The following is a 21,939-nucleotide window of genomic DNA, read 5'->3' on the forward strand; positions in this document are numbered from 1 at the left end:
AGGCGCAATAAAGAAATGTCATGATTCAGTGTTATTAGGCAGAGCGTGAATGGGAACATTTTAACGAGCCGGGAATCACTGAATTCATCACCTGGTTCACGTTTTCATCTGTTTCCAAGTGCTCTGCAAGGTTCCTGAGGAATGACCCTTCCCTGGCTCTTCAGCTCACAGGTGACTTTTGCTCCTTTTCAGTGACCAAAATCATCTGCGCCCAGCAGTGTTCCGGGCGCTGCCGCGGCAGGTCCCCCAGCGACTGCTGCCATAACCAGTGTGCTGCCGGCTGCACGGGGCCCCGAGAGAGCGACTGCCTGGTAAGGCTCACCCCTCCCCCAGCCCGACCACAGCATCTGGTATCGTCCCGCCTTCACCACTCACCTTGTGACTTCAGGCAAATCATATGACCCCTCTGTGCCCCGGTTTCCTCCCCTGACAACGATGGATAGCAAATACCCACCTGTTAGGTTATTTAAGTGACACAGCGCATGTGGCATCCGTAACCGGGACCTGGGCATCGAATGAGCATCAGAATAAATACGAACTCTCTGGGGTTAATGTGTATTGCGGCCAGTAGCACTGTTCTCACACTCTTTACTGTTCCATGTCAGTCTCAGTATAAACCTATGGAGTTGATTTCGTAAGGCCCCCAACCTGGATACAGAGATGTTACGCGACACACCCAGAGCCACACGGATCTCAGCACGGCTTGGAGCTATGTTTGGATCTTCTGACCGAGTCCTCCTGCTCCTTCCACCACAGCTCAGAGCCTCTGCCCACACCCCCGACACAAGGTCTTGAAGCAGTCGCTTTTGTCCCTGGCAAAAGCCTAGTGTCCCAGGGGCTGTGGGCACCACATGTAGGTGGTACCTCAATTGTGGGCACCATGGGAGTCCTGGAGACACCAGGGCTGGCAGATGTGTGTCTGGAGGCAGCACCAAGTGCTATGACACCCTTGTGGGCTCCGGGCGAGGAGGCCCACCTAAGGTGGAATCCAGAAGATTCCCAATTTGAGGGAAGGGAGGATTTTTAAAGTCCAGAGGCTGGACCTGGCCAGGATTTTGACTTGGTTCGTCTGGGCTGATTGCAATGTGCCCCTGGAAGGGAGATGGCATGTAGGTCTCAGGGCCATGACCGTATATGGTCTGGTCCCCTCTGCATGGTACCCTTCCTCATCAAGGTTATCTGTAATTTGGCAGTAAGTGCTAAAATATATCCTCCAGGCTCTGTGCTGGGTGTGAAGCCTGCTGAGATCCTCTCTCTCCCTCTGCCTCTGTCTCTCTCTCTCTTAATCTCTGTCTCAAAAAAATAAAAGTAAAAATAAAATGCTTTTTAAAAAATGGGGCACCTTGATGGCTCAATCCGGTAAGTGTCAGACCTTTGATTTCGGCTCAGGTCATGATCTCACAGTCACGAGATCGAGCCCTGCGTCAGGCTCCATGCTGGGCCTGGAACCTGCTTGAGATTCTTTGTCTCCCTTTGCCTCTGCCCTGCCCCAAAATAAAAATAAAAAATAAATGTTTAACATATATCCTCAAGTGTTCCTTATAAGGAAACCCAATGTAAATTGAGTTTAAATATAATTTCACTCTATAGTTCTCACTCTAGTATGTGAACTCCTGCATCCTTTCGTAGTTAATAAAGATGTATTTTTTCCATCATAAACCATAAATTATCACAGATAAGACAGTGTAAGAAAAATCATACTTTTAAGAAAAAGGTCTTTCTGACTCTACTGAAAGTACTTGGCCAGGTTTTTTTTTTTTTTTTTTTTTTGCTTGTTTTTGTCTTCTTTTTTTTTTGCTTGAATCAAATTCCTGGACATTGGGAACTATAACCTGAGCTTTCTGCACAGAATTGACACAGTGCTGAGTGTCCTTGCCAGTTTGACCAGTGCATGTCCCTCCTGTGAACAGGTCTGCCGCAAGTTCCGGGATGAAGCCACGTGCAAGGACACCTGCCCGCCACTCATGCTCTACAACCCCACCACCTACCAGATGGATGTCAACCCAGAGGGAAAATACAGCTTTGGTGCCACCTGTGTGAAGAAATGCCCCCGTGAGTTCATCACATGCAAAACCCTTTCAGTTATCAGGCATCCATTTCCTGTTTTATCTCCTAATCCTTGAGTCCCTCTGTCTTGGGTAATCTTTTTGTCGTATGTTTGCCTCACTGTCAGACAGGTGACTGTAGGCCTGCCCAATGGTATAGGGGACGGGTTAAGACACTGCCGCAGGTGACAGGCAATGGCTGGTGCCCTGTTCACCACTGTCAGTTTTCACATCCATGGTGGCCAGGACAAGAAACACACCCTGGGACCGAGGTCCAGCTGTACTGGTCCAGAATATCAGTTGTCTGACTGGCACAAACCCGTGGCCACTGGGTCATTTCACTGTTTAGCTCTTGCCCCAGTAGACCTAAGTTAAAGAGTGTGTCACAAGACCCGCCCTCTTTAGTGGTTAAAATCCTGGTCAAAATTGTGCCTTCTAGAGGTTCTAACACTGCACAGGAGGGGTTTTGTGTATTGGTTTGTTTTGTTTTAATTGTTTTGAATTGGGTTTTGCTTATTTGTATTTGCCCTCTACAGATGGCTATAGTATTCAGGTAAATGGTGATAGGAATTATGTCCTAAAAGAGAAAGTGTAGAGTTGTCTAATTAAAAAGCTTTATAAACCATTCCTAATTTCTAGGAGTAAAAATTAACCAAGAGAAAAAAACAATTGTAGGTACCATTATGAGAGGGAGCATTGCCCTACCAGATTTGTGGACATGCAAACCTTTAAATTCTATACAGAAAAAATAATTTACAAATTGAACAGTACACCATGGTAATGGGACTAACTGAATAAAATTTCTAAAAATTGCCACAATTATGACACAGGTATCATTTTTGATGGAGGGCTTACTAGGTAGAGTTTAAAAATCCACAGGAGGGGCGCCTGGGTGGCTCAGTCAGCTAAGCATCCAACCTTGGCTCAGGTCATGATCTCACAGTCCATGAGTTCAAGCCCCACGTCAGGCCCTGTGCTAATAGCTCGGAGCCTGGAGCCTGCTTCTGATTCTGTGTCTCCCTCTCTCTCTGCCCCTCCCCTGCTCATGCTCTGTCTCTCTCACTCTCAAAAATGAATAAATGTTAAAAAATTTAAAAAAATAAAAAATAAAAATCCACAGGAAAACAGGGCGCCTGGGTGGCTCAGTCAGTTAAGCGCCCAACTTCGGCTCAGGTCTTGATCTCATGGTCGGTGAGTGTGAGCCCCGCGTCAGGCTCTGTGCTGATGCCTCGGAGCCTGGAGCCTGCTTTGGATTCTGTGTCTCCCTCTCTCTCTGCCCCTCCCCTGCTCACGCTCTGTCTCTCTCTCTCAAAAATAAATAAACATTAAAAAAAGAAAAAATAATAAATCCACAGGAAAACAGAACCTGGGAGAAAAGCAGACAATTTACAGAAAGAAAAATTATAAATGTCCAAGAAATATGTGTGAGGACATACTGGGGGAAGTCAAAACAGGAACACTTAGAGCTCCAGAAACATTGATATTTATGTTAAATTAAGTCAGCGTGAGGGGAGGCTTGCAAGATGACTCATGTGCCTGGCTTCATGCAGCACCAGCTGGTGGTCCCAGCCCCCAGCAAAGGGAAGGTTGTCAGGCTGGACAGAACCACAGAGGGCAGCAGGTCTGCCACACGAATTATGCGTATCCCCAGATGAGGCAGCTTCGCTGGAAGAGTGGGCTTCGTTCGGGGTCACTTAGTTTTAATAAGTATTCAGGCTTTAACCATAGGTCCTAAAGTTAGAACGTCCAGAAAAATGAGCTGTGAGGAGATGTTTCCAAACTTGTGAGCAGACACCACGTTCTACCTGACACGTCCGTCTCCTACGTGCTGAAATCTATTTCTCCATGTCATGGCTGCGTAAGCTGTTAAAAACTCTTGAACTAGATACCTTGTCTGTTTGCAACCTTTCGTTCTTTGTCCTTAAAGTAAATAAAAGCAGAGGATGATAGGCCCCTTTCATCCGCCCCTTTGTAGAACAGGTGACAACTGTGTGAGGCCCAGAAACACCTGTTGCTGCTTTCAGCACCTTCCTTTCCTTATCTCTCCCCAGGTAACTATGTGGTGACAGACCACGGTTCGTGTGTCCGTGCCTGCAGTTCTGATAGCTATGAAGTGGAGGAAGATGGCGTCCGCAAGTGTAAAAAGTGTGAAGGGCCTTGCCGTAAAGGTAGGAGGCCTGTACGGGGTGGGGATGAGGCTTTCTCTCTGGTCACAAAGCTGGGGGTTTTCTGCCCTACCTCCGCCGGACCCCCCTCGGCATCAGACTTGGGAAGAGATTTGAGCAAGTCTTTTTCTTCAGGCTCACAAATTTGTTCCTTCATCCCGTGCCCTGTTCTTGGAGTATCCTCAATGCTAGCGTGCTCCTACTTGGGCTTTTACTTTATCATTTTTGTAAAAATTTTTGAACCCCCAAAAACATCGCAGGTATGGTGCAGTGAACACCATATGCCTCTCATATATGAATTCGCCACTGGTTGGCATTTTGCCACATTGCGTTCACTGGCTCCATATTTGTGTGTATGTGTGTGTGCGTATGTGTTATGTGCGCATGCATGGGTGAAATTGTTCTCTGATCTATAGGACAGTTACAGATATTGTAACACTTCACCCCTACGTCTGTCAGCCTATTTTCTTACAAAGGGGGCCATTCTCCTAAGTAAAGAAAGACCACGTTCACACTCAGGATTGTTGAACATCGACTCAATACTCTTTCCTAGTATTCTACGTAGTTCAGACTTCCTCTTTCTGTCCCCATTATGTCATATTTAGCTGCTTTTCAATCCAGACCCCAATCAACAATCATGGGTTTCAGGTAGATGTCTTGCCCCCATTTTCTTCATTACTTGACATTTGTGGCTCAGCTCCCCTCCCCCCACTTGCTTTCCTTCTGTCTTCCGTGACCTGATGTGAAGAGTCTAGGCCAGGTATTTTGCAGTAGGTCCCTCAGTTTGGCTTCACTGGCTGTTTTTCCTCATGGTCACATTCACGTTGAGCTTTTTTGGGCAGGAGCATTATACGTCATGTTGATTTCCTCTCATCGTCTCACAGCAAGGGACATAGGATACCATGTTAGTTCATTACTAATGATGACAAATCAGAAAAGATTTTTGGGTGGTTATAAAAGAGTGACTTCCTATTTCTGTCATTTCTTCTACATTTATTAGTTGGCATTCTTTAAAAAAATTTTTTTTGGGGGCGCCTGGGTGGCGCAGTCGGTTAAGCGTCCGACTTCAGCCAGGTCACGATCTCGCGGTCTGTGAGTTCGAGCCCCGCGTCGGGCTCTGGGCTGATGGCTCAGAGCCTGGAGCCTGTTTCCGATTCTGTGTCTCCCTCTCTCTCTGCCCCTCGCCCGTTCATGCTCCGTCTCTCTCTGTCCCAAAAATAAATAAATGTTGAAAAAAAAAATTTAAAAAAAAAAAAATTTTTTTTTTACCTCCTACATGAGATCATGGAATCCTTCTTTATTCAAGTTCTTGTAATTCATTCCTGTCATTCCTTTGGGTGCTCAAATTAGCTCAACATGTGGCCAGTGGGAGCCCCTACAGCTGGCTCCTGTGTCCCAGTCGTGTCTTCTGCTCAAAAGCCACTGTCTACGCTCTTTGTACTTTGCTTCTTAAACTTCATATATCCTAGAAATCACTCCGGATGAGTCCATGTAAATCTTCTTCATTCTCCGGTACAGCCGCCTAGGCTCCCCTCTGTGGCTGCACCAGAATTTTTTCAACCCATCTCACTTTATGTGCTCATTTTGATTGTTCCACTATTTCGGTGTTATAAACAGCACCTCAGTGCCCAGCTGCTTACCTTGATATCCACGGGTGCCGCCTTCCCTGTGAAGCTATCCGTCTTTTCAGTTGAAACTGATTGCTCCCCTTTTTACTCCCATAGACATTTGACACGCATTCTCCACGGGGCCAGCTTAGCCTCCATGTCATTGAACCGTCCCAACACCTCTGTGTTATCATGATCCCATTCTACAGATGAGGACACCGAGTACCAGGGAGTCTAAATGACTTGCCCAAGTTTCAACAGCTAAGAATAACAGCCAAGATTTGAAGTTCATGCAAGCTTGGTCCTAGGCCAGACCCATGAGCTCGTCGGCTCGGTCCACCTCTTCCCGGTCTTATAACCCCTGGGGGGCAGGCGGGTCAGTGCCCTGATGGATGAGTGTCCTTTGGCTTCAGCAAACTGTCTGGCAGAGGAGACATAGAAGGAGGAAAATAAGAATGTGGGGCGGCGCCTGGCACAGAGGGAGTAAGAGAGAAGAGTCCGCTGAGGAAAGAGAGGGTTACTGTCAGCGCCCTCGCATGACTGACATAATCAGAGATGGTTTGGGTTTGGTTTTGTCCATTTTGTGTTCAAACACATTATGTGTTCGAACACGTAAACAGTTTGATTCTCCTATAGTGATTCTGACCTATTTTTCTGCCTATCCCAAATTCAGAGCCCTTCAGGTATAGGGCAATACCACTGGGTAAGGATGACGGTGCAGGAATCTCTAGGGGTGAATACATAATTTATCTCTGAATTTAGGAATTAAAGTAACCCTGCCCCCACTATCACACACAAGCAGAGAGAGAGAGAGAGAAAGAGAGAGAATGAATATTCTCTCAAACACATGGAATTCTCTGCCAGACCTGTAATTAAATGGCAAGTCCTTATATGGCCACCTCATTCTCCATTGTCAGCCAGACCCTATGAATCCTAAAGAAGGTTTGAGTGAGCCAGTCGACACAGGAGTCCTTAGAAGAGCCCCCTCCACCCCCAGACCAGAGAGGAGGCTGGCACACAGAGTGAGCCCAGAGACCCAGCAGGACAGTCATGGCTGCCAGAGTGGAAGGTTCTTTGCGACAAGGGACTCCCAATGGAGCAGAGCACAGAGGCCGGCGGTGGGACAGCGGGGCTTGACTGTACCCCCTAGAAGTCCAGGGGGAGGACAGGATAGGACCTTATCCTGAGCAATGAGATTTTCAGTGACTGTACTTCAAAGTCAAGATAGGTCTGGAAGATAGGTACCAAAATTTATCTGCAAATTCTAGAGGGAGAATTATAGCAGATAAATATGGGCTTTAGGGCAGAGATGGCATTTGAGATGGAAATTTAGGAGTGGATATAAATTAATAAATGGGCCCAGGGTGTGGAAAAGGGCATCTGAGACTGATGTAGCAATAGGACGCAGATCAAAGCATTTGGCTCAAGTAAACACAGGGGAAGAACAGCAGTTAATCTGATAAAAGTTATTACAGTATTCCCTATGATGTAATATAAGACAGCCATTAACAATCACCTTCAACGAATAGTTTATATGATATGAGGAATGTTCACGGCAGAAAAAGCGAAAAAAAAATACATATCTGGCGTGTCATCACCACGGAGGATAGCTGGAAGGAACACTTTTCAAAATACCCTAGAGTGGAATTTCTGGTCATTTTGGTCCCTTTATTCTATTTCTCAACATCCTCAGAGGAATGCACCTTACTCTTACTAATTAAAAAAAAAATCTGTGCCCATTGTTTCTGTAAGACGGAGGACAAAGACGTAACCAGGTTAGAACAATGGAAAGGTGTTGAGTTTTAGGGGAATGCCCTGACGAGAGCCGGACAGAAGTGGTGCTGGTGGCAGCCCGTGGATTGCACTGCCAAGGACACAAACCAGAGGAAGCAAGAGTAGTTAAGAGCAATTAGACTAAGTCTAGGAGGGAGATCGTGAGGAAGAGAACCCAAGTTGAGGGCAGCAACGGCAATCAACGAGGACAGCATCACCTTCTCCAACCGCTTAACTCCAAGCCCTGCCACAGTTATGGTGCCCAGCCGGCCTCCGTGAATGTTTGTTGAATGAATGAATGATGGCATGGCAGTGATAGTCTCATGGCTACAGTTCCCTTCCCGCTTCCTTCTGCCTGTAGATCCCTAGCTACTCTTAATCCAACATATGTGAGTGGAATAAACATCTCCCTTCTCTTTATAGTTTGTAATGGAATAGGAATTGGTGAATTTAAAGACACACTTTCCATCAATGCTACAAATATTAAACACTTCAAAAATTGCACCTCGATCAGTGGAGATCTTCATATCCTGCCAGTAGCATTTAGAGGGTAAGTAACAGATTAAGGCACTGGTAGGGAGAAACACAAAATCCACTTTGTTCACTGGACGAGATTGTTAATCAATAATCATTCTGTTGCTTGTTTCAGTGACTCCTTCACGCATACTCCACCTCTAGATCCAAAGGAACTGGATATTCTAAAAACTGTAAAGGAAATTACAGGTGTGTGCTGCCAACATATCCATCAACATAAATGGAAAATGGGTGTTGAACAGAGAGAACTTGTGGATGTAATCTCTTCTCTCTTGGCATAAAGACATTTCCTCTCAACGTCTACCACTAATGACTAATGGGTTCTTTGATCGTTTTCACAAGTGCGCTTTCCCCTGCACATGAAGGGTAAACACTTTAATCAAAGACGAGTCATTCCCGATTTTGTGTCCTTGTCTTCTCGGCCCCGGCCAGCCGTCCTGATGGCCCAGTGACTTTCATGGGTAGAGGGAGAGGAAAGGCAAAGTGCTGAAGGAACAGCACAGGCTCTCGAGCCTCACAGACTGGACTTCACGTCCCTGCTCGGCCACCGGCCAACCTTTGGTCCATGACTGCCATCAGAGCTCCACTGCCTTCATCCATAAAAAGGGAATAATTGGACCTAAATAACAAGATTGTTTGGAATATTGGAATTAAGTCAGGAAAATCTGTGAATCTCATTCTGTGACAGCTTAAGACATGGCACTTGTCATTAAGAAGCCAGTCTGGGTCATCAGATACGGAGCCCAGCAAGGCTGTCAGAGCTTCGGCACCACGGGACAGCCCGTGGGGGTGTTGGGTGGTGGGAGAGATGCAGGGAGGGACGGGGGATTCTACGTCAGAGGCAGGATGTCCGCTGTATAATTGTGCCTTGGCTTGTATCAACACGTGGGTAAGGTAAAGATTAGAAAAAGAATCCAATCAGATGTTCACCTTTCTTTGTCCTGTTACAGTCTCTCGAGAATCCTAAAATGTCTCATAAAAAAGAAACGTATAAGCGGTGCGTGTCTGAGCCTTCCTTCTGCCTTTGTAGGGTTTTTGCTGATTCAGGCCTGGCCTGAAAACAGGACTGACCTCCATGCTTTCGAGAACCTAGAAATCATACGTGGAAGAACAAAGCAACAGTAAGTTGACCCGGGCCAAAGCCTGGTAGATTAAAAAGCAAATTTTTTTTTTAAATAAGACCTACAGAAGAGTTTGAAATTAGACTTCTACAGCTGTTACAAAGATCCTGCAGAGAGCTGCCATCAGTCCTCCAGCAAGCTTCTCACCGAAGCATGGCACGAGAGGCAGAGGAAGAAATTAACATCGGCACATTGCTGTGACCTCCACCACCAGACGTCACTCCGATGTCACCAGTTTGCTCGTGAATGCCGCGTGTCAGTGTGCAGTCCAGTACCCCGCACTGCACTTGGTGGCTGTGTCTCCTTAGTCCCTTCCAATCTGTAACAGTCCCTGTGTCTTTTCATCTCGTTTATGGCCTTGACGCTTTTAAAAAGTACTGGCCAAGCATTTTGTGGAAGGGCTGATGTTTTCTAATGATTCGATGGAGGTTGTACGTGTTTTGGTAAGAGGAGTCCTGAAATGACATGTCCTTATGAGCGCACCGCGTCAGAGGGGGCTGACAGACTTTTTGATACACGACTGGTTCAGCGGTTCCACTTTTCCAACTCCGACAGTGGCATACTCACGTAGAAGCATCTTGAATATAGTTCAGAGTAATAATGATTTGAGAATTTCTTTGTCAGACCTGCCTTGGAAACAGTCTGATGCTGAGAACTATTACTCATTAATTGTCCTTTAAAATGACTACATAATATCACTCAATATTAAAGAAAATCATGGGGCGCCTGGGTGGGTCAGTCAGTTAAGCGTCCTACTCTTGATTTCGGCTCAGGGCCACGATCTCACAGTTTGTGAGTTCGAGCCCCGCGTCAGGCTCTGCACTGACAGATTCTCTCTCTGCCCCTCCCCTGCTCATGTGCACTCTCTCTTTCTCTCTCTCAAAATAAATGAACATTTTAAAATTATATTAAAGAAAATTAGAGTATAGTACACATAAAATATATACTGCTTTTTAAAAACATTCTTGGCTGTGCATCTCTGATAATAACCATTGCTTCCCAGAAAGACCCCTTTGTTCTGAGTTCTCAAGACCACTTCTTTTGAACCACTTCTTTCATAGAGACAAGAGATTTAGATCCATTTTCTTAAGTGACTGGCAGGTGCCAGTTGGCTTACGTTTCGGAATTTAAACAAAATTAGAATTACTTTTTTTTTTTCCTTTTCACATTTATGAGAAGTCTAGAAATACACAGTCCCTCCTGGGGCAAGGTGATCGCTGGCTCCAGGTACAGCTCATCAGAGCCAGGTCTGGCCTGCACGGAAGACACCAGCTTTGTCCCAGTGCCTAGGCTTCTGTGGGCACATGTTGAGAGAGAATTCCTAAACAGTAGAGTTACAGGTCTTCAACACAGGGCTCCTTGCTTTCCACAGAAGCCGGGTTGTGGGAAGGGAGAAGGAGGAAAGGGTCAGGAGAGAAAGAGAAACAAGGAGAGGAGGGGTCTCCAAATTCAACTTTTGTCATCTCCTGTCTGATGACTCCTCATTGAGTGCTGCCTCAGCTGGTCTGTTCCCTGTCCTGGTGTCCAATGAGCTTCCTAAAAATGCAAGTCTCTTTCCTGTAGTTCCGCATCATTTGCACACAACAACCAAGCTCAAGGGTGCAAGGTCTTCTGTCACCCTCCCTAGATCCCTTGCCCAAGCCTCCTCACCTCCAGGTTTCTGCTCCAGCAGGAGCTCCTGGTTCTCAGCACCCCATCAGATGCTTTCTTGCCTTCCTGTTCCTCCTGGTGGTTCAGGATTTCCCTCCTTTTAGTCTGAATTACTTTTATCCAGTCCCTTGATGAAAACATATGGATAGTCTTATAGAGTTCTAGCACAGACAGAGTTGGATGGTTCAGATGTTTGTTCAATATATGGATGGATGGGTTAATGGATGGATTGATGGGTCAGTGGATCAATGGATGGATGGATAGATAGATAGCTGAGTGGATGGATGGTTGAATGAATCCATGGATGAATGGATAGATGAGTGGGTAGATGGATGCATAGATGAGAGGATGGAAGGGTGGGTGGATGGATGGATGGATGGATGGATGGATGGATGGATGGATAGATGGATAGATAGATAGATAGATAGATAGATAGATAGATAGATAGATAGATGGAAAAATGGATGGATGGAAGCATGCCTGCCTAGATAAGTAGATGGACAAATGGATCAATAGATGGGTGAGTGGATGGAAAGATAGATTAATGGGTAGGTGGGTGGATGGAAAAAATGAACCTATGATTTTTGAAGTGTATTTGGATATTTGAGGGATTAGAACATGCTCTCAGGGCACCTGGATGGCTCTGTCAGTTAAGTGTCCAACTCTCAATAGGCTCAGGTCATGATCTTCAGATTTGTGAGTTCAAGCCCTGCATCGGGCTCTGTGCTGACAGTGTGGAGCCTGCTTGGGATTCTCTCCCTCTCTCTCTGCCCCTTCCCATGCATTCCTTCCCCCTCCCCCATCTCTGTTATGCTCTTGCTCTGTGTCTCAAAATAAATAAATAAACATTAAAAAAGAAGAAGATGCTGTTCAATTCCCAGGCAAAAAAAAAAAAAACATGCAGTAAATATAATAATGACATTAATATTTATTCACCTTCAGTATTCCACTGGGGTTAAAGATAGTAAATGGACAAGGAACTAGCTTTTCCCTGGAGGAGCTAAAAAAATCTGTTGTCATTTTCAAAAGTTGCAATACAGACTTCCTGCAATATGACTTACAGTCACCGGGAGGGGGATTGTAGTACATATAAGGTGGTCCAGAAGAAAATTAAAATAAAGCTTTTAGTGATAGAATTGTTTGGTCATTTTTCACAATGTTATTTTTCTTCCCTCCACTGTAGTGGTCAGTTTTCTCTTGCGGTTGTCGGCCTGGACATAACGTCCTTGGGATTACGCTCCCTCAAGGAGATAAGTGATGGAGATGTGATCGTTTCAGGAAACCAAAAATTGTGCTATGCAAATACAATAAACTGGAAAAAACTGTTTGGGACTTCAAGTCAGAAAACCAAAATTATAAACAACAAAGATGAAAAAGGCTGCAGTAAGTAATCACTTTGGTTGATCATGGAAATGGTTCACGTGGGTCATGTATGTTGATTTAGAAGATTCCCAAACATTTAAATTATATTTTTCATTCCTAAAGAAGCAGATTAAAAGAAATCTGTACAGCCCTACATGTGAAGTTATCATGGGAAGTTCACCGGAATTGTTTCCAGATCATTCACATTTTGTAGGATGAATTTGCCTGGAGGTTTAAGCTGTCAATTATTTGTAACGTACAGAACTAAATTCAGCATTAATTATTTTACCTTTCAGCCGTTCTCCCTGCTCATTTCAGCCTCTAATGACTCTAGCTGGCAACACATAGAGGCATACACACACGCATGCAGATAGAATGAGCATTTTACAGTGACATTTCCTCATCTGAGTTTAGAGCCACAGGCTTCTCTTGAAGCCAGGCCATGCACATTTCTTTTTACCGAGACCCTGGTCACTGAGAGAAGCAGATCTGAGTTCAAATTCTGCCTCTAGCCCTTCCTAGCTTCCAGATCTTGGTCAGTGTACTTAATACCTTTAAGCTTTGGCTTCCTCATCCATGAAATGGAGACCGCAGTGATTCCCACTGCTAGTGAGAGAATGAAGTGAAATTTTGTATATAAAACTCTTGACATGGTGCCCAGCACACGACAAGGAACCACAAACCTTCCCTTGTGTCTCCATCAGCTATGACACTCATCAGCAAAGTGCTACCCAGGTCCGGACCAGGAGCCCTTGACTCCCAGTCTGGAAAAGGGAACTTGAAGTTGGCCTCTAGAAGCCCATTTTGTGTCACTGCTTCTTCCAGGGACCCCCCAGCATGTCTGTGTAGCTCAGGGTCACAAAGAACCCAGCGCCTCATTTACAGGTGTTGTCTCAACTGGCCCCTCTAGTCGCTGTCCCCTAGCTGACTCCTTGTGGCTCCCTGTGTCTTCTCAGAGGCCATAGGCCATGTCTGTCATCCGTTATGCTCATCAGAGGGATGCTGGGGCCCGGAGCCAAAAGACTGCGTGTCCTGCCAAAACGTCACCCGTGGCAAGGAATGTGTGGAGAAGTGCAATGTTCTGGAGGGGTAAGGTTATTTTGTAACCCCTTTGTTCTGATAAAAACTAAGGCGATTGTTTTTATAAGTTTACTGTTGTTCACTTTGATACTTTTCCTTTTTTTCTTTTTCCTTTGTTTTTGCTTATTTGTTGACAGCTGTTAATGACCAAAGGAAATGAACAAACTTTTTGCATTACTTAATCCAATCCACTAATTTATAGTCTCGGTTTTGGAAATATCTAATCTCTTTCGAAGCCACACAAAGTTCCCAAGAGAAATGGAAAAGCCATAAATGGTTCATGTGGCCAAGACTGCAGTCACTTAGACTTTTCTTTGCAGTACATTTTTCCTGGTGTGTCAGAATATAGTAATACAAATTATATTTCCTGGTTAATTTTTGTTTTATGTTCAAGCAATATCGAACAGTGCAAATAACTTGAAACATAACCATGAACAAAGAAATAATCATATAAACTTTGTTGGATTTTTTTTGCTATCGGTTAAAAGTACGGTTGCTTGATTCTGTGGGAATCTTGATATTGATGTAAAGCTCTGACCACAAATGACCACAAATAATGACTAAAAATAAATTAATAGGAAAGTAAAATATAAGGATAGAGAGAAGCAGAGGCTTTTTCCTTTTTAATTTAAAGAAAAGGGGACATTTTGTGAGAGAGGAGAGCCATAGGAACTATAAATGGCTACGGGAAATCTTCCTTCTTATTTTGCTATCAGGGCTTGGGCCACAGCGCGGATTCAGAAATATTCAGGGGGCTCCTGGGTGCCCAGTCGGTTAAGCGTCTGTCTTCGGCTCTGGTCATGATCTCACGGTTTGTGAGTTCGAGCCCCGTGTCGGGCTCACTGCTGTGAGCGTAGGACCCACTTCAGATCCTCTGCCCCCCTCTCTCTGTGCCCCTCCCCAACTAGTGCTTGCTCTCTCTCTCTCTCTCTCTCTCTCTCTCAAAATAAAGACACATTAAAAAAAAAAAAAAGAAATATTCAGGATCAGAATGAGAGGACCAAGTCTAATTCTGTAGGAATCCTTTAGCAGAGACGCCGAGTAACCTAACAGAGTCCTCTGTGTAATTCAACAATATTAATGCAATCCCTACTGCTATGAGTAGACGTGAATATCGTGTTTTCTACATCTTTTTAAAGGGAGAGGGAATTAAAACCACCATGTTGTTGGTGCCCATGCCTTTCGGCAGCACTTGCTCGGTTTGCCAGATGGGCTCCTCCGGCCGGCATCATGACCCAGAGAAGGAGGGAAGGAAAAACTGGGCACATTTGGTTTAATTGATGACATAAGGGAAGACTTAGGGAACATGTTGCGGGGTGTAAACATTCCTTGTGTTTCCTTGTTCACTGGCGTGAAAGCCTGCAGTTAATTACCAGGCGGCATTCAGTCTTAATAGCTGTCACAACTGTTTTGTCTTTTCAATCAAACATCATCTTCTTGCTTAATGTTGACCCATACATCTTTGAGGAACAGGGAAACTAGTGCAAGCAAAAGTGTTCACACCTGTGTTCCATGCTTCCTATTTTTATTAATAATCATTGAGTACGTTTTAATATCTCTCCTTCCCTTTCCTGTGAGTCAATCTACAGTTACCATTTCCTTCTAGCTTAATTTAAATACCCATGAATCTGATATTGTGGGGGGTGGGGGAGGTGGTCACCTCTTCCGGACTGTTACTTTTTTCATTTGTTGACCTGTTTGCCTAATAGACAAAAACTGTGCCTTATAGAAAAATGTAGGGAAGATATTTTGATTATAAATGAAGCTTGTGCATTTATTCGGAGAGGAGATGACCATGGATTCAGTTAACACAATCGGTTTATCATATTGCAATATAATCCTAGATTCCCTACCGTTAAATGTTTACCTAAATTTTTCTCGCATTTCTGAGAAAGGTGTTCTGTGTCACCTGAAATTTCAGACAATTGCAACTCAGACAGTGGTAACCTGCCGGCATTTTGAATCAGGATCTCTAGAAATAGCACTGATTGGTTTTCTTTCTTCTCTCAGGGAGCCAAGGGAGTTTGTGGAGAATTCCGAGTGCATACAGTGCCATCCAGAATGCCTGCCCCAGGCCATGAATATCACCTGCACAGGACGAGTAAGGAGCACGTTTGATGTTATTCACTCATACGTCCAAGGGAAAAGCCTTCCCAAGCAGCAGAACCACAGCAATGAGCCAGCATCACTCTGCAGCTACCAAAGAGGCAGCCATGCCCATACAGGGGGCCTTGTGACCTCCCAGCTGGGTCACAGAGGCTGTGGTTGAGTTGACGTCATCACGCAACCCACCTTGTAGGAGCATTCACCCTTTCTGTCCAACACCCTCCAACAAATCTAATAACATCTACTCTTTTACCAAAAACCAGGGATGCCTGTGGGAGGCTGGGGACATCGACAGCCAGTGTTCACTGTTTCTGACATCTGTCATCATTGCTTCGCCATCTTAATCAAACATCATCAGATTCTTATTTAACATTCGTTCATAATTATTTGAAGAGTTCTTAAAGAAACACCTAGCGGAGCACCTGGGTGGCTCAGTCGGTTAAGTCTCTGACTTTGGGCTCACGTCATGATCTCACGGTTCGTGGGTTCGAGTCCCGCACTGGGCTCTGTGCTGATGTCTCAGAGCCTGGAGCCTGCTTCGGATTCTGTGTCTCCCTCTCTCTCTCTCTGCCCCTCCCCCACTCATGCTCTGTCTCTGTGTCTCTCAAGAATGAATGAACGTTAAAAAAAATTTTTTTAAAGAAACACCTAGCAAAACTTTTCAAAATTCAGGTTTCTATTTACATAAAGAGTATACGTGAGAATTCAGGTCCTCCTCACATCAATGTCCCAATGTTGTTCATTCTCAATATTATTTATAAGGAGTTCTGTTTGTATTTGAGCTTCAACAGCCATATCTAAACCTTCTAATTGAACACATTTTTCAAAAGCTGTCTCTAAATCGGGCTGAAGGCTGTGTTTTGAGGTGTAGGCTGCTAACAGGGCAGTTTACAAAGTAAACCATTGGTTTATAAGTTTACCTGGTGTTAGGTTAAATTTTCATCATTGAAATAAGTCTGTTGGTGATTCTGACTTAGTCATCTGACCGTTCTGGTTCTGGGAACGCTCAGTCTTTGGACAAAACGGAGACATCAGAGAACTTCACCAGTGAGCACATCCTTCCCTACCAGCTTTATTTCACTCCCTTGATGTAGGGCACAACCCAAACAGTCAAGTTTCACTTCTGTGAGTTTTTCGGAGTTTAGCAAACGGAATCAAATAAACACGGTATACAGTTAATTATGCCCCCACCGCTTACTTCCACTTACTGCCTTCTTGTCCCTGGAGAAACATAAATGTGGGCTTTCTTCAGTTCGCCTCAGCAAGTCTGGCTTCCCACATAGCTGCTCTTTAAGTTCAGATATGATATGCAAACAATGCCATCTGAGCGATAGAGGTGTAAATGTACACGTAGACTCATCAAGATTGTTTTGACAAAGAAACTTGCCCACAGTCTGTTAAGTAAACTGTCACGAAGCATACAGTATAGTTTCTTTTCCGTTGTTATATCGTCAATGCATTCGAAGACTTCTCAGTAGGCTGTGAACGGTGGTTCACAGTCACAGACAAGCTTGTTGTGTTTCTGCTTTAAGAACGTCTGTTGTTTGACTTCTTTTTCACACAAAGTATTATAAGTAAAAAGTTACTTCAGTTTCGAAAGAGAAAGAAGCCTATATACATGTCTCTGTCCGTCTTGGTGTAGGGACCAGACAGCTGCGTGCAGTGTGCACACTACATTGACGGCCCTCACTGCGTCAAGACCTGCCCGGCTGGCATCATGGGAGAAAACAACACCCTGGTCTGGAAGTTTGCAGACGCCAATCGCATGTGTCACCTGTGCCATTCAAACTGTACCTACGGGTGAGTGACAGCCTGACTGTGGTGCAGACGACGCCGGGCAGAATGTTTCCTGTTTTCATTGTACGTAACCAAAAAAGAAGAAGTCAAGTAGAGGACAGAGAATCAGTTTTCTGACGACGTTAAATGATAGCGTGATATGGGCTCTTTTACTTCATATTCAACAATTGTTTCTGCAAAATTATGCAAAGGTGTTATCAGCTTTCCCAAGGAGCTCGAGCTGGGTACTCAAATCAAGACTCTTCTAGCGCCTGTCCTGTCACTGTCCTTGTCAAGTCACCTCTTCAGATGTAAACTGGCTTTTCTTCCCCCCTGAGCTACTTCTGCATCAGTAGCTTCTCCCTAGTAACCCCTGCTGTTTCCCCCCGCAGCACCTTCAGAGGCTGCCAAAAAAAACCAAAAAAACAAAAACCAAAAAAGCAACAAAAAAAACCCGTGTGTGGTCCCAAAATGGACAATTTCAATTTGCACTCACTTTGTGTAGTATTCCCTCTTGGAGACTGCGGGGCATTGTGGGGGAGAAAAAGCTAGTGAGCGGGGAGTTTATCAGTGGTCACTCATTAGTGATGCCTTTTGTCTTTGAGTTTTGGTTTCCCTAGGAGATAATAGAGTGTGAAATAGGGAGGCCTCCCATGCATCCACTTCCTGAAAAAGCCTGTGTGTGTGTGTGTGTGTGTGTGTGTGTGTGTGTGTGTGTGTGATGTAGGAAGGAAGGCCCAAAGGCACTGGGGAGAAAGGAGCAGGGCTGCTTGAAAATGGGGGAGGGAACAGACCCTACCCTCCGGGAGGAGTGTACAAATCCCAGCCCTTGACTGAGGTAGGAAATGGGGTGTTTGACAGGCACCTCTGGCCTGGTCACATACTTGAAATGTAGTCCTTCATCCTTCCCCAGGCCATGAAATGGTAGTGTCCCCCATCTCCTTTTTTAAATTGATATAGAGCTTACACACAATGTTCTATTCGTTTCAGGTGTACAACAGAACAATTTGACAATTCTATACATTATGCAGTGCTCCTCACAATATGTATAGTCACCATCTGTCCCCAGACAAAATTATTACATTATGGACTGTATTTTCTGTTCTGCACTTCTCATCCCCATGTCTTATTTATTTTATAACTAGAAGCTCATACCCCTTAACCCCTTCACCCATTTTAGTCATCCCCCCTGTTTCTCTGTGGCAACCACCGATTTGTTCTCTGTATTTATGAGTCTGTTGCTGTTGTTTGTTTGTTCGTTTGTTTTATTTTTTTAGGCTCCATTATATAGATGAAATCTTACGGGATTTGTCTTCTTCCGTCTGACTTGTTTCAGTTAGCATAATTCTCTCTAGGTCCATCCATGTGCAACAGCATGAGTTGTCTTTTGCATTTAATTGGAATATTCTGTTTTCCTACTGATGTTTGTCTTGGCAAGTGTTGCCATACTTCAAAGCCAATGTATTCTGCCTTTTTATATCATTCTGTAATCAAAATAAGGGACGGTGGCCTCCCTCACTAGAACGGGGACCCAGCTTCTCAAGAGTCATTTAAGACCAATGCCGTCTCTGCTGTATGTAAGACGTTTCAGTCCTGTGGGAGGAGAGGAAACCAGCTCCCGTACTGCCCCTGGATTCCAGGGTCTGAAGTCATCACTGCCGTTGCCCTGCCCCTGAGACTCATCCTCACACATCGGTTCCTCTCCTCCTACCCCTTAATCAGTATGGCTCTAGTCTTGGCCGCCTCTCCTCCCCTGCCTGTACTGACATCCTAGAGCCAGATATGAGACAGCTATACCTATATCATAAAGTACGCATGAACGCATTTCAGTAACAGAGGCCAGAAAATGTCCACTCTGCTAAATGCTAGAACAATCCGTGTCACAGAGTGCAACATTCAAAAATACATGCCGAGTGAATGAACGAATGAATAAATGCAAAATAAATAAATAATTAACTGCTGCCCCCCCAAATTGAGATTCATGGTGATTTTAATGATTTGAGAGTAATTTAAAGCACGTTGACTTATGATCAAAATGTGTATTTCTCCCTCAATACCCACAGCTGTTCTGGGCCAGGTCTTGAAGGCTGTGCAACAGATGGGTAAGTGTTCTACTTGAGTCTAGTGGACCTTCTCAGAAATGACCAAACACTCTATCTGCACAGATAATGCTTTCCTGCATTTCTGATTCCCCTCTGCCTTCACAGGTTCTTTTTTTTGCAGATTTTTAAAAATGTTTTACCTTATTTTTTGAGACACAGAGAGAGACAGAGCACGAGCAGGGGAGGGGCAGAGAGAGGGCGAGACACAGAATCCAAAGTAGGTTCCAGGTTCTGAGCCCAACGTGGGGCTCAAACCCACAAATGTGAGATCGTGACCTAAGCCCAAGTCAGAGGTCTGCTCAACCAACTGAGCCACCCAGATGCCCCTTTTACAGATTTTTTTTTTAAGTTTATTTTTTTTATGTTGACAGAGAGCACTCGCAGGGGAGGGTCAGAGAGAGAGAGAGGGAGAGAGGGGAAATCCCAAGCAGGCTTCGTACTGTCAGCGCAGAGCCTGAGGTGGGGCTCAGTCCCATGAACTGTGAGACCATGACCTGAGCCGAAATCAAGAGTCAGACGCTTCACCGACTGAGCCACCCGGGTGCCCCTACCTTCACAGTTCTTATTTCTTCTCTGGGCTGGCACAGCATCCCTGGCAGAGACCATCCTGCTGGTTGCACCCACGTCTCCCGTGCCTACTTTGTCGTGTGCTTCGGCGGGAGGGATGCAGGATGTGAGCCCTGGGGCCAGTTCCACGCCCAGCTCGTACTTGGTACACAGTGCTCCTCTTTATGTGGAGTCTATTTATGACTTCTTGGTCACACCAGTTCTTCTAGAGCCTCCTTCTAGCTTCTCTTCTTTTCCTGCTTGATGATCCATTTGACCGTATCACAAACCTTCCTGTGTGATGACAGCTCCAGCTTGGGGGGACTTTCTCCCCTTTTCTAAACAATGACTTCCACTAGCATTTCAGTTCTGATTCATTTGCTATCATTGCTTGAAATGCTGCACTAGGAAAGGCAGAATCGGGAATGGCTGTTCAGACTCCTCAGGACAGAGTGGTGTTATCGACCAACACTGTCTAGCGAGGATTCAGAATGATGTACAAGGCTCTTCTTTGTCATTCCTGACGTCCCCAACGCTAACCAAACCTCCATCTCTTCCATTTCTCATCATGTCTACAAAATCCCTTCAATAACCTGCCTTCCCTGTCAGCTGACTCTTCTGCCCCAGAATTAACCCTACTCTCAAGTGAAACCTTAAAGACAAGTAAGGCAGTCTCTCGCTTCCTCTTTGCTGAGCCTACCGGGATGTCAGCAAAATTTGTCCTATCTTCATGCTACACTCGGTACCTTTGTAATGAGGTTTTCCATCAAAGCCCCACCTGGAAACTAGCCAATGGCCATTCTTTGTGATATTTACTCTTTTTATGTTTTTCTTCCTTTTTTATTCACTCACCCTTACTACAGCTCCCCATGGAACAGATAGTCTGTAACCAATTATTCTTTATATGTTTCTGGTGTTCTTTTCAATATAATAAAAACTCATTAATCCAAAGTGCATTCACTGGGGAGATGGGATAATGCAGGAGATGACTTTTTCACTCACTGAGAAGAAAGTGTTGTAAATATCATTGTCATGAAGTACCTTTGACCCACTTACAAGCAATTTATAAGGATCTTGGGATACTTATGTGCTAATGATACTAATTAATCTTGATGTTCTTTAACATTTCTTCCTAAAAATACAAAGTTTGCCAGAAATTCAAATAGAATAGATACTTGAGAACAATAATTTTAAGATGATTTTTATAGAATTTTAATATGTAAAATTAAGTTATTTTATATTAAATTGATACAGGTTATATTTATAGGACTTGAAGATTGTATTATAGTATTTCTAGAATCTATAAATACAGATTATATTTATGGAATTTGAAGATTCTAAATTCAGAACCCACGAATTCAGATGGTTGTTTCCTCAGTGAGCTCTAGAACCTGAGTTTTGAGTTTTTGCTGTCCCTGAATCAAACACCACCTTTGTGGGAAGAAGAATGTGGCAGAGTGGTTTGATGTTGCATGGTGACATCACTCATTTATGACAATGATCTTTTTTATGTTGAAATCCTATCACATGATAACCTCCCCCAAGCTTATTCATAAAGCATTCCACATGGCTGTCATCCCATCTTGAAAGCCAAGAACACTTTGAAGAATCTCAACATTATGGAAAGAGTCCCTTCACCTAGGCAAACCAGTAGACAATGCATGTCTTAATACATGTGATGTGATGTTCTAGGCTTCGTATGTATGGAGATACTCTGGGGATACATGAAAATTCATATAAAAAGCATTACTGAAGTCTGAGTTACTTTTTGAATTATGTGGTTTCTTAAAAGATTAAAATATAATTGTCGGGGAACGAGGTGGCTTAGTTGGTTAAGCGTCCAACTCTTGATTTTGGTTCAGGTCATGCATGATCTCATGGATCAAGCCCATCTAGGTGTGGAGCCTGCTTGGGATTCTCTCTTTCCCTCTCCTTCTGCCCCTGCCCCATGTGTGTGTGTGCATGTTCTCTCTCAATAGATAGATAGGTAGGTAGATAGATAGATAGATAGATAGATAATAATAAGAAGGAAGGAAGGAAGGAAGGAAGGAAGGAAGGAAGGAAGGAAGGAA

At 44.4% G+C, this 21,939-nt stretch overlaps 1 protein-coding gene across 1 annotated transcript in view; it reads left to right on the forward strand.

Moving 5' to 3' along the window:
• The window catches only part of EGFR (epidermal growth factor receptor), a 211,938-nt gene that overhangs the window by 153,962 nt on the left and 36,037 nt on the right, over window positions 1-21,939 (forward strand). The window contains exons 6-16 of the mRNA XM_040455081.1: window positions 193-311; window positions 1,911-2,052; window positions 4,097-4,213; window positions 8,014-8,140; window positions 8,240-8,313; window positions 9,155-9,245; window positions 12,079-12,278; window positions 13,214-13,346; window positions 15,348-15,438; window positions 17,086-17,243; window positions 19,283-19,321. Coding sequence (XP_040311015.1) covers window positions 193-311; window positions 1,911-2,052; window positions 4,097-4,213; window positions 8,014-8,140; window positions 8,240-8,313; window positions 9,155-9,245; window positions 12,079-12,278; window positions 13,214-13,346; window positions 15,348-15,438; window positions 17,086-17,243; window positions 19,283-19,321 — 1,291 coding nt within the window. The remainder of the gene's footprint in view (window positions 1-192; window positions 312-1,910; window positions 2,053-4,096; window positions 4,214-8,013; window positions 8,141-8,239; window positions 8,314-9,154; window positions 9,246-12,078; window positions 12,279-13,213; window positions 13,347-15,347; window positions 15,439-17,085; window positions 17,244-19,282; window positions 19,322-21,939) is intronic.

Source organism: Herpailurus yagouaroundi, unplaced genomic scaffold, assembly GCF_014898765.1.
Source record: "Herpailurus yagouaroundi ecotype Mexico unplaced genomic scaffold, PumYag 214, whole genome shotgun sequence".
Lineage (NCBI taxonomy): Eukaryota > Metazoa > Chordata > Mammalia > Carnivora > Felidae > Herpailurus > Herpailurus yagouaroundi.